Below are 12,715 nucleotides of genomic sequence, written 5' to 3'. Positions count from 1 at the left end.
TTTAAAAAAAAAAAAAAAGATGAATGGACCTTACCACAATTGCTCTCAGCTTTTTATTTATTTATTTATTTTTTTAATTTCAAGAATTTTATTTTCTTTTCCCAGGTAGGAAAGCTGTTAGAAAGTTAGAAGCGCCTGCCTGGCAAGCAAGTGCAGGGTCCCCAGTTCAACTCTTGGTAGCAAAATAAAACAAAAAAACATCTATTGACTGGCTCAGGAACACATGGCTGATGTCACGTTTTTGTACTCCCCACTCCACAGGCGAGAAACTTCTGTTACAGGCCTAAACCAAAGATCAGGTTACTAATGAGTTGCAGCCACAGGATCAAACCTTTCCCATGCCCACAATTCATCTTGCTCCATTCAGAGGCTGGTTTATGCCATCAGCAAACTCTGTCCAAAGCCCAGAGGTGACTCCGTTCTCCCCTATCCATGCTGTACTCCCTGTCTGCGATAATCATTCACAAAACGTGGTCCCGAAGGTGGAAGCTACAACCATTGAAACAAAGCTCCTCAAACCACACTTGAAGAGCGCTGCAGACGAAAAGCTGCTCTCAGCTTAATAGGACTTTTTCCCCTCTCCTCCAGCTCTCTCTTAAATGCAAAGCTCTCTTTTTTGGTACCAGTGATCAAATTCATAAAGTCATATGTTATTGGCAACACTTTTTTATTTTTTTTAAGACAGGGACTCACTATGTATTCTAGGCTGGCCTACTGTGTAGCCCAGGCTGGCTCCAAACTCGCAGCATTCCTCCTGCCTCAGCATCCCAAGTGCTGGGAATGTAGGCATGTGCCACCATGCCCAACAAAACCTTTTATCTGTAAGGATTTTGTGATCGGTGGTCAGTAAGACAGTCACAGAAAGCAGAAAACCACCCATACAACCAAACTTCTCGTAAGCTGATTTTGCTAAATTTAGGTAATACCTACTCATGTAAACTGAAGCCATAGACCTCACCAGCTGTTCATTGTGTATATAGCTGTCTTTACTCTGAGTTGAGTAAATCGGTGAGCTAGAGGTTCACGACTTCCTCCTATATCCCTATGCCTGGCCCAGGGTATGGGATACAGAAGGCATTGGCAAATGTGAAAAGTAACAGATTGGGTAAATCTTGGATAATCTACAGTCCTGCCTTTTAGTTTTTCCAGAATTCAAGGATTAGAATGTCCTCAGGAGAGTAGAGCTGGTTCTTGGGCATTCGCTGCCATCCTTTGGATACTCTGAGCCATGTCTGTTTCCTTTGCATTTTGTTGTGGACAGGCTGGGCCTCCTCCAGCAGCCCGACCCCATTCAGTGCCCAGCGGGGAGCTGTAGCCTAGCGGTGTGCCACTCTTTGGTGGGAATGTCCTGGGCTTCCTGGTGGCCTTTCTTTCCCTGACACTTTTTGCTCTGGCTGGGGCCAGGGCTTACAGTGTTCCTTCTCCCCTCTGGCTGTGGGGAGGAGCTCTGGAGACCAGCCCAGCCCCTTGTTTGCACCAAGCAACAGTCAGGGTGACTGATCAGACTCACAGTTGGAAATAATTATAGCAGAAGCTGCTTCCCCTCTTGATTTATGCTTTGTCAGGCCTTGTCAGGATCCTCATGGGCAAGAGAAACACTAGCAAGCAGCTGCTTGTATCCCTAGGAGGAGTGGGCCTCATATTTTCCAGTCTGCTGGAAGTTTTGGCCTGAGGTTTCTCTCTCCCCACAAGGCTAGAGAATCACCTTTCAGGGCTGACTTCCTGCCCCTTCTGGTTTTCCCTTCCCATGGAGCACTGGAAATTTCTCCCTTTTTTTCCCCCTCTCCTTTTCTTCCCTTCTTTCCTTTCCCTCTTCCTTCTTCCCTCCCTTGTGTCCCTTTTTACATCCCTTCCCTCCATCCTTTCCTCTCTTTCTCCCTTCTGCCTCTAATCTTCTGTCCTTCGTACTTCCTTCCCGTGTTTCTTCTTCCTCTCATTCCCTCTAAGTGTAGAAGTTCTTAGGAATATAATGCTCTGATGTTGTTTGCTTGGTTGGTTGGTTAATTGTTTTCCTGTCTCAATAGGTGGTGCTCGAAAAGCCCAATGGCTTTAGTGAGGGGCCTATGAGTCTGTACAGCAGGCCAGCTGAGGTAGGTACCTTTGGACACACCGAAGCCTGCTGCTTACTGCTCCCCAGTCCCTTTCTTTATTGCTTCTCCTGCTCACTCTTAGTACAAGAGTAAAACGTGGTGTAAAAATTCAAACAATGGGGAAATAAGAAGTGGAAACTCCTCTTTGAAGTAGGTAGGTCCTTCTAGAGCTCTGCCTTAGCCTCAGCTGCCCATTGCAGTGACCTTGGGGGCTGTAAAGAGATGATGCTGAGTCTCCACCCCAGAGATCATCGCTGTTGGGTGATATGACCTGGCCATCAAAACTTGTGAATGCTCTTCAGAGTGGGGCATGGTGACACGTGCTAGCATCCCCAGCACTCCTAGAGGCTGAAACAGGAGAGCCACAAATTCAAACCCAGCGTGGGCTAGTGACTTAGTGAGATCCTGTCACAAAATTAAAAAGGGCTAATGATCAGAGGTCTAAGTACCTGCCTGGCAAGCGCAGGACCTGGGTTTGATCCCTGGCACCACATGCAGTGCCGTCAAGTTGGCCACTGAAACTAGTTGTGGTGGTGCACCTCTGTAATCGCAGCACTGGAGAGGCTGAGACAGGAGGATCACTATGAGTCCAAGACTGTACCAAATACATACATAAATAAAAAGATTGCTATTTTTTAAAAAATCTCTTTATAACTATTTTATTTATTTTTGTGGAACCAGGGATTGAATTTGGAATCTTGCATTTGCCAGGCAGGCACTTAAACAACTGAGCTATCTCCCCAGCCTTAAAAAGATTTTTTTTTTTTTTTTCGGAACCAGGGATTGAACTCGGGCCTTTGCGCTTGCCAGGGAAGTACTTATTCTACTGAGCCATCTCCCTGGCTCCCCTAAAAAGATTTTTTAAAATATTAAATTTTTTAAAAGGGAGGCTAAGGGCACTGGGGAGATAGCTCAGTAGAATAAGTGCCTGCCTGGCAAGTACAAGGTCCTGAGTTCAATACCTGGTACCAAAAAAAATCCACTGTAAAAATGGGGCTAAGGATATAGCTTAGTGTAGAGGCCGGGAGTTCAAGCCCCAATTCTAGAAAAACAAAAAGAAGCTCTTCAGGTGTTTCTAATGTTTACCCAGAATCTAAAACCAATATTCTATTTCTCTATGTGCTGATACGCATCATATATAAATACATGTATACTAAACAAAACATACCATATATATGCATAAACTTATGTGCTTTTCACAAATACAGGGCCCTGATAAATGCATCATTCCTTGCTTGCTTTTATGTTTTTCAACTAAAGAGTACACTATAGCATTTCTCTTATGCCTGTAGATTTTGTTCATACACATATGTGTATCACACTTTCATGTGTGGGTGGTACTGATGATCAAATTCAAGGGTGCTCTATCACTGAGCTATATCACACCACTTTTTATTTTTCATTTCAAGATAGGGCTTGCTAAGTTGCTCAGGCTGGCCTCAGATTTTATAGGCATGACCCACTGCACCTGGATACATCAGTTGTTTTGTTTTGAGTTTTTTTGTCTGTCTGTCTTTCTTTCTTTCTTTCTTTCTTTCTTTCTTTCTTTCTTTCTTTCTTTAATGCAGGGTCTCGCTACATAGCTGAAACTGGTAGTGATCTTTCTGTCTCAGCCTCCCCAGTGCTGGGATTACAGGTGTGTGCCACCACGCCCGGATTCTGGTGGTCAGCTCAGCAGGGGGACAGCATGTGGTACCTGAGAGAGGTCCTTGCACTGCCAGGCAGGCACTTAGACCATTGAGCTATCTCCATTTTGTTTTGGTTTGTTTTTAATATATGCATGGTATATCCTTTCCTGGCTATACTTTTTTGACAGCTTTGTTTTCATTTTTGCATTGCCGGGGATTAAAACCAAGCCTTCGCACACGCTAGGCAAGCACACTACACTAGGGTGCATCCCAGCCCCCATGTCTATTTTCTAGCCAGTGATGCTTGTTATGGTTTTTGTAATTATACAAGAAATGCTTATTGTAAAATTTTAGGGGACTTCAGAAAAACAGACAAAAGAAGAAGAAATACTAATTTTAGTCTCTCTAGAGGGAAAGCCAGAGTTCGGTGAAATTGTCTTTCTCTGCTTTGCAGATGCATACTTACAGTATTAGTACCATATGTAACATTTCTTCTTTTTCTTTTTTATTTATTTATTTATTTATTTGTATTTTTAGGGAAGGGCCTACAAGGTAGGCCCTACTAGATCAAACTCGTAGTGATCCGCCTGTTTACAGCCTCCCAAGAGCTGGGATTATAGGCTTGTGCCACCACGCCTAGTCTCAATCGCTGTCTCAGTGCACCCTGGGGAGCGGCTGGCACGGCAGGCCCAGGGATTGAACCCCCAGCCCCTGTGCCTGCTTGCGGGTGCTTTAATTCACTGGGCTATTTGGCCAGCCCTCGTATGTAACATTTCTTTATATTAGTTTTTTGTTTGTTTGAATTTAATTTAACTAATGTATTTATTGTGTTGGTAACTGAACGTGTTAAATACAGGCTGCACGGCTGAGATCCACACCCAGGCCAGAGGGTGTTTTTTGGGTAGATGTTTGGCCCTCATGCGTGGAGCTGAGTCATAACCACCCTGGAGTCATGGCTCATTGCACCCTGCATTCCATGCAGACCTCTCAGCAGTTGTATTTTTTTTTTTAACTTCAAATATGGTTATAAATGTTTTCAATTTATATGATGGACTTTGCTATATTCTTTTTCTGTTTTATTTTTCTTTTTTACCCAGCACCACGATTCTAGGCTCCATTTATGTTACTGTATTAAAATCTAGATTGCTGTTTCTCCTTCATGTATGTAAAGTCCTCTGACTCACATTTTTTTTTCTTTTGTTTTTTTTTGTTGTGGAACCAGGGATTGAACTCAGGCCCTTGCGCTTGCCAGGGAAGTGCTTATTCCACTGAGCCATCTCCCCGGCCCCCTGACTCACGTTTTTGCTTCATATTGTATCATATGATGAGTTAGCTTCATGGAAATTTTCCATGTTGTTAAATAGTCTTATGAGAACACTATTTGAAATCAGTATATCATAGATAAGTTCTAGGGGCCTCTTAAGCATTTTCACCTGCCTAGCCACTTGGGCAAGAATATAGGAGAATCAACAAGGTAACTTAATTGGTGTCTAGATTTTAAATGTTATGATTCTAACCACAGACTTTAGACTTGAAGTTTGGATTTTTCCATTCCCCTGAATTATCATACTTGGCAAGTATGTTGTTGGCAACAATTTAGAATCTTGGTAATATCTGTTCAATGTCTTTCTTGTTAAAGCCCTACCAGATACCATCTTTTGTACCTTATTTTTTTTTTCTTTTCTTGAGAAAGGGTTTTGCTATGCAGTTCAGGCTGGGCTTGAACCCACTTTGTAGCCCATGCTGGTCTTGAACTTGCAGCGGTCATCCTGTCTCAGCCTCTCCAGTGCTGGGATTCCAGGCATGTGCCACCATGCCTAGCTGTCATATCTACTTTTGAGGCAGCCTGTAAGGCAAGTAATGAAATGAAGGCTCAGAGAATCTGATAGTCACGCGGTGACTAGGAAGCTGGTTCTGTCTTTGGCGGTGCCGTGCTCTGGGGTGCAGGTGTTGCTGCTTCCCCTGTGCGAGACAGGGAGTGACTGTCAGGCAGCGAGGAAGCTGAGAACTGGAGCCTCTTCCCGCAGAGGTGGGGGCGAGGCTCTCTGCATGTCAGTGCAGCCCTGACCCGAGGTTGGGTGTATCTGGGCCAGACACTGAGCAGTGACCTCATTGAACATCTTTTTGTGGTATCCAGTCAGATTCCTGCTCTTCTTAGGTGCTTTTGTCCCAAACGTACCCGTCAGTAACCTTGTATGTGCTGACCTCTGTTTCAGGTGCTGAGAATGGTAAAAGATGGGTCTTTCAGCTACTGTCTTTGATGAGAATGTCTAGCCCAAAGGAGAGCATGATTCCTGCCCTGACACAGCTCTAGTTTGATGGAGGGAAAACATATGCATAAAGTCAGCATGCATATACCTGTTAAGAAATCAGCCCATTAGGGCCAGTGAGATAGCTCAGCGGACTAAGCTCCTTCTTAAGCAAGCACAGGGACCAGGGTTCAATCCCCTGCACCGAGACCAGGCGTGGTGGCACACACCTGTTGTCCTAGTGCTGGGGAGGCTGAGAACAGAAGGATCACTACGAGTCCAAGCTATTTAGTGAGACCCTGTACCAAATACATAAAACAAAAAAACAAAACAAAAAAGAAATCAGCCCCTTGACAAATGTGTTTAAAAATAACACGTGTCTTTTTTTAAAAAACTGGATGATTTAAGGCTTTCCAAGTTCTTCAGGGTATCAAAGGAGAATGTTTTTATGAGAAAACTGCTTAAAGCTAACCCTGTCTTGTATGATGTTAATTCTCTGGGGAGGCCTGACCGCAGATGGTCCAAACCAGCATGTGGCAGGGAGGGGCCCTTCCCTTACCAAGTGATAAACATGGCAGCGTCACCTTCCCCTTCTGTTCTGGTTATAGGTAGAGACCTTCATACATGATGACGTTGAGAGTTTAAGAAAAACTGTGCAGAAACTGCATGCCAAACTGCAGGAGGCAGAGCGGCAGCACCAGTCAGACCGTGCGGCTTTCGAGGTGAGATCTGGGATTTGGGGAGAATCCAGGGATGCGCTACTGGGTACAGGTGCCAGTCACTTCTCAGCATGGACTTCATGCTTCTCTGGCTGAGGCCCACCCACTGGGAAGGCAACACTTTGAGGCCTGGTGCACTTCCTGTCAGCTTTTCTTTCTGGACATTTAGAGTGTTCACCTTCCAAGTCTGCCTCGTAGTTCAAAGGCCAAGTCTTGACTCTCTGCTCTGCTGAAGTAGACGAATAGTACTGGTCTTAGAGGGCAGGTAATTTGGAAGTCATTTTTGGGCTCAGGGGTGGCTCAGTGGTGGTGCATTTGCCCAGCATGCGTGGCTCTGAGCCCCACACACAAGTCATTTTTGTCCATGATGTGATGAGAATTACCAGGCTCCAAGGCTCTTTGCAGGCTAAGACCATTGCTGTTGTGTGTACCATTGTGTCCCAAGTGTCTGGCAGGATGCCTGGCATAAGGTGGGTGTTTCCTAGATGTGAACTGAGGGAGTGGGTAGATCTGCCTTGTCATAGAACAGTGTCTGTGGAATCAGAGGGCTTTGTGATCTTGAGCAAATATCTTAATTATTCTTACAGTTTTTGCTTTTCTGATATAGTTCATTTTTTAAAAAAATCTAATACTGGGATATAGCTCAGTGACACAGTGTATGTAAGCACAAAGTCCTGAGTTCAATTTCCAGTACCATATAAAAAAGTAATAATAAAAAAATTAAATTATAGAAGATTAATAAAAATACAGAAGTCTACAAATAGAGAATAAAAGTCCCCTTCCATCAAGAGTCTATGAGTCTTCCATACTTCCTAGAAAATTCTTTGACTGTAAAACAAGATACACTGGGCTGGTGAGATGGCTCAGTGGTCTAAAGCACCTACTTAGAACAAGCTTAGCAAAGCGCAGGGACCGCGGTTCAATCCCCCAGCACCACATGCCAGCCAGCCCCACCCCCTGGTGGGCTGAGCTGGCCACACACACACACACACACACACACACACACACAAATAAATAAAATTAAAAAAACAAACAAACAAGATACACTGAATAGTTATCTTACTCCTCTGTGTGAGATCAACCATCTGCTACCATCCCCAAATAAAGCATTTTCATGTCATAAATATGTTATGGTAGGATTGTACCCTGTCTGCCCATGCTGGGAGCACAGGAGAGAGGACGGTGTCTGTGGCTGTGAAGCTGAAGTATCCTGGTACTTACAGCCAGTCAGCCACAGTTTCGAAGGGTACCTGTCTCTCCCTCTCTCTCTGCCAGTGCTGGACTTGAACTCAGGGCCTCATGCTCGCTTTGTCACTGAGCCACCTCCCCAGCCTTTTTTATTCTTATTTTGAGACAGGACCTCACTAAGTTGCCCAGGCTGGCCTTGAACTTTTCATCCTCCTGTCTCAGCCTCCCAAGTAGCTGGAATTACAGATGTGCACTTGGCTTTAACCCTGTAGTGAGTAGCACCCACCTGCAGTAGAAGGTGCCCCATGGCTGTTCCCACTGTTGGGGTGGGTTGGCTCCCTTTCTTAGAACTAAGAGGTTGGTTTGTGGACAAGAGCTACAGAGAGGGAAAGGGAATCTGTATTTTATTCTTTTCTTATTTATAGCTTTGTGATTCTCTGATCGGGGCTTTGAGGTTTGAACCATGGCTCTGTGAACAGTGTGCACTGGGCCCATCAGCATGATCGCAGTTTTTTGTACTGAGATGAGAGGCTTTGCTTTTAAGTTTCTGCCCCATGGAGTTGGCCTATTTCAGGCTAATAGAGGTTATTATTACTTTTTTTTTGTTTTGTTTTTTCAAAAACTGGATGTTCCAGGCTGGCCTTAAATTCACTGTTTAACCTGGGGAGGGGGTAGTCTCAAACTCTGTGGATCTTCCTGCTTCAGCCTCCTGGAGTGCTGAGATGATTGCTGTGTGCCATTATGCCCAGTTAATGTGGGAGCGGGTTTCCCGAGTGAAACTGCAGGTTTTCCTCCCCTAGTGAGCTGGGCTTTCTGGTGCACTTTTCTGAACCTGGAGGGAGGAAAGGAAGATCATCGATAGCTGTGAAGATGACCTGTCTTAAGCTTGGGTTTCTTACTCTGCTGGCTGCTTGCTGCTGTCAGGAGGGATTTGGGGTGAATTTGCTCTGGATGGGCTGCCGTGCTGATGCGTCTCTTCAGCCACCATGTGTGCTGCTCTGTTCTCTCCTTCCTTGTCCCAGTGCTAGGAGGAGCCAGACACATGGGCTGCTGCTTTCCCAGGCTTTCCAGAGGTACCTGGACTCTTGCCAAATAAATTTGGAGTCAGTGCAGGTACTTGGGAAGTGGTGGAGTGGGTGCTGAGGCAACTGCATTGTAGTGTTGGCGCCATCATTCCTTGTCATGAACAGCTCAGTTAAACTTTGCGAAAAGGAGAGGATTGAAACATCAGTTTCATTCCCGACCATAGTGAACAGTTGCTGTACGCACAGCCCTGTGGGAACTGGAAATGCCATCAGGAACCTTCATCTGCTCAGGTGTACACACAAGAGCCTAGGCGACATCTGGCAAGAGCCATAGAGGGAAGGGCTGTGTCCTCTGTGAACCCCTTCCCAGGCCCTGAAGAGTGACTTGGAGCAAAGTAGGACTTGGTGAGACACAGGTGGGAGGAAACGTCACTCTGTCATTCTAATGTGCTAACGTTCTGCCTCTGTGCTCGGGATTAGCCCAGTGGTAGAGCATCTGCCTAGCAATGTACAAGGCCCTGAGTTCAATTCCCAGTACCACAAAAAACAAAACAAAACATAAAGTTCTGCTTCTCTCTTTTCCAAATTGGTTTCTCCTACCTGATAAGGGAAAAATTCTTCCTAGTGCTTAATATCCTCCCAGATGTTGTGTTTCCTTTATACTTAAGCTCTGAAATGTTGTTCAATATGAAGGTGAAGAAGACTGGGAAAGTGGGGGACATGGAGGCAGCCTCCTCTGGGGTTATTGGCTTTTGAGTTAGTAAGAAAGTTACAGTGTTGGTCAGGTCTGGGTTACACTGGAAGCTTCCTAGGGATGCTGAGGAAGCTGGCCAGCTGCAGAGAGGTGCTTATAGAGTCCAGGTGTCACTTTTATGTGGAGCTGGGTGGACTTCATGCACTAGGTGACCCTGGCTGCCTGTGTCCTCTCGGGAGCTCCTAACGGGGCTGACGGGTGCTTGTCAGAGTTGCCTCCTTCCCCCAACGTCACTCCAGAGCTGCCCCAGAGTCCTGGATTCTTTTCTAGGTTTTTTAACCCATGTTTGCTAAAACCCTTCCATTGAAAACATGCCCATCCCGTGGCACAGGTCACGCTCAGCCGTTACCAGCGAGAAGCAGAACAGAGTAATGTGGCCCTTCAGAGAGAGGAGGACAGAGCGGAGCAGAAAGAGGCAGAAATTGGAGAGCTGCAGAGGCGCCTGCTAGGCATGGAGATGGTAAGTTTGGAGTCCCCTGGTTCAGCGCCTAGGCTTGGGGTCTGGAGGAGAATGAGGACTGATAGAAGTATTGAGGGTCTCATTTTTCAAAAAAACACATTTCACAGCTTTGGCACATTCTTCTTTTGTTTTTCTGTTTTGATTTTTTTTTTTTAAGACAGGGTCTCACTTTGTAACCCACGCTGGCCTTGAACTCATGGTGATCCTCCCGCCTCAGCCTTCTGAGTGCCGAGATCACAGGTGCATAACATCATGGCTGGCACTGGCACATCCTTTTGAATACCCTTTAGGCTTTAAGGAATGGGAAGTTCATTCCACTGTCCAGCTTCGGTTGCTCCCTAGCTCCCCATCTCCTCTTTAGTTCTTACTCAAATGCCTTGCTGGGCTCTTGAAGACTGCTCCTTACAAGCCACTCTGCCTGGTTTCTCTGGGACTGGCTGCCGAGCTGGCAGGTGGGCTTGCATAATCGCAGGCCAGGCTCTCCCTCCGGGCAGCTGGGTGAGGCTGGGAAGTTTCTGTGTGCTGAGGGTGGGAAGGGCTATCCCTGACAGGGGAGGGCACCCCATCAAACCAGCTTGGCCTGCCGCTCTTTGGCAGCTGTCCCAGGCCAGGTAGAGGCCGAGCTCCAGCCCTAGTGCCCATCTCAGCCCTCACACAGAAGCTCTTGCTGTCCACTCACACTAGATGTCCTTTCCTTTGTCCACCCAGGAGCATCAGGCCTTACTGTCGAAAGTCAGAGAAGGGGAGATGGCCCTGGAGGAACTCCGGAGCAAGAATGCTGACTGCCAAGCAGAGCAAGAAAAGTAAGGGCCTTTGTTCATGCTGAAGTTGGGGCCCAGGGCGGGCTGTGCAGCCTGCAGCTCCCACAGCGACCAGGCCTGGGGAGAAAGTGGGTGCTGACATTGGATCTTCCAGCTGTGACTCACACCGTGCTTGCTCAGGCTGGGTCCCCACCCAAGGAGATACTGTTTGGAAGGTTGCCGTCTGTCCACAGGGAGCTCGTTCTTTCCATGTGCCGTAACCCTAAGAAAGGTTTTATGGTTTTAGAGCCAAGGTCAAGGAAAAGCTAGTAAAGCACGTGCTGATCCACTGGGTGTGTCACCCATGGCTCCTTCCCTTAAAGCAGAACCCACTGCAAGCTCCTTGAGGGTCACAGAACTTCCTTTCCAGTAGTACTGATGAAAGACAGCAAGCCACTTCACGAGGACTTCCTGTTCCAATTCAGATAGAAACTGAGAACCCCTCCCTGCAGTAGCACTTAGAGGATCACTTTCTACACCAAGGTGCCAAGGTTAGGGGTTTACAAATTCCCTCTGAACCAAGGGGCTCTTGACCAGTGAAACCTACAGAGTAAAAACTTGTCTTGTAGGTCTTCGGGAATTTGGAAATTCTTTATGTGGTTGGTAGTTAATAAACAAGATCTCAAATAATAAATTAATTTTATTGTCAGCATTTTATAAGCTAGGCATATTTGGGTTCAGTAAACTACCTGAAGGATCTTCTAAGAAATTCTAAAATTACGGCCGGCCAAATAAATAGTTCAGCGGATTAAAGCACCTGCAACCAGGCGCAGGGACTGGGGGTTCCATCCCCGGGCCTGCTGTGCCAGCTCTGCCCCTAGGGAGCGCTGAGATGGCAATTGAGACCAGGCATGGTGGCGCAGGCCTATAATCCCAGCTCTTGGGAGGCGGTAAACAGGGGGATCACTCTGAGTCTGATCTAGTAGTGAGATACTAAACACCCTGTAGACCCTTCCCTAAAATACAAAAAAGAAAGAAAGAAATTCTAAAATTAATAGACACAATCAGAAATCCTGTCTTTGAGGGATATTTTCACTGCTTTAGGGTAACCTAGATTTGGCTTTCCTGGCATGGAAAAAGCAGGGATTTTATTTTAGCCTTTTTTCTAGTTTGACTTTGTATCAGAATTACTTTAAACTGCATAGGGCTGGTAAGATGGTTTAGCAGACTAAGTGCCTGCTTTGGCAAGTGCAGGGACCAGAGTTCAATCCCTGGTCCTGCATGCTGTGCCAGCCCCACCCCCTGGGGTGTGCTGAGCTGGTGACTTGAGTCTGGGCTTGGTGGCACACGCCTGTAATCCCACTACTGGGGAGGCTGAAAACAGGAGTATAATTATGAGTCTGAGCTGCACAGTGAACCCTGTACCAATTACATAAATGAAAAAAAAAAACAAAAAATATTCCTCATCTGACCCTAGTACCTGCCCACCTTCTTCAGGATGCATTTGTGGCTGGGGAAATGGCTCAGTAGAATAAGTGCTTCCCTGGCAAGCACAAGGATTTGAGTTCAATCCCCAGTTCAGCAAAAGAGAGAGAGAGAGAGAGAGAGAGAGAGAGAGAGAGAGAGAGAGATGCATTTGTTGCAGATTAAAGCCCCAGCAAGCAGGTGAAGGAGCCTGATCCCTGAGGCCTGCCATGCTGGCCTCGCCTCCAGGCTTGATGAGACTGCAATTGAGACTGGGTGTGGTGGCACGCGCCTGTAATCCCAGCTTTTGGGAGACTGTAAACAGGTGGATCACTAAGAGTTCAATCTAGTAGTGAGACCCTGAACACCCTGTAGACCCTTCCCTAAAATACAAAAAA

At 46.3% G+C, this 12,715-nt stretch overlaps 1 protein-coding gene across 2 annotated transcripts in view; it reads left to right on the top strand.

The window, feature by feature from the left end:
• Positions 1–12,715, top strand: part of Tuft1 (tuftelin 1) — a 57,552-nt gene that overhangs the window by 38,131 nt on the left and 6,706 nt on the right. For both annotated transcript variants that reach the window (XM_012515017.2, XM_004632354.2), the window contains 4 exons: positions 2,025–2,090; positions 6,576–6,689; positions 9,985–10,113; positions 10,822–10,916. In XM_012515017.2, coding sequence (XP_012370471.1) covers positions 2,025–2,090; positions 6,576–6,689; positions 9,985–10,113; positions 10,822–10,916 — 404 coding nt within the window. The remainder of the gene's footprint in view (positions 1–2,024; positions 2,091–6,575; positions 6,690–9,984; positions 10,114–10,821; positions 10,917–12,715) is intronic.

The sequence above is a fragment of the Octodon degus genome, unplaced genomic scaffold, assembly GCF_000260255.1.
Source record: "Octodon degus isolate 3935 unplaced genomic scaffold, OctDeg1.0 scaffold00048, whole genome shotgun sequence".
Lineage (NCBI taxonomy): Eukaryota > Metazoa > Chordata > Mammalia > Rodentia > Octodontidae > Octodon > Octodon degus.
The sequence above is the reverse complement of the archived record's forward strand: the minus strand, read 5'-3'. Positions and strand labels throughout refer to the sequence as shown.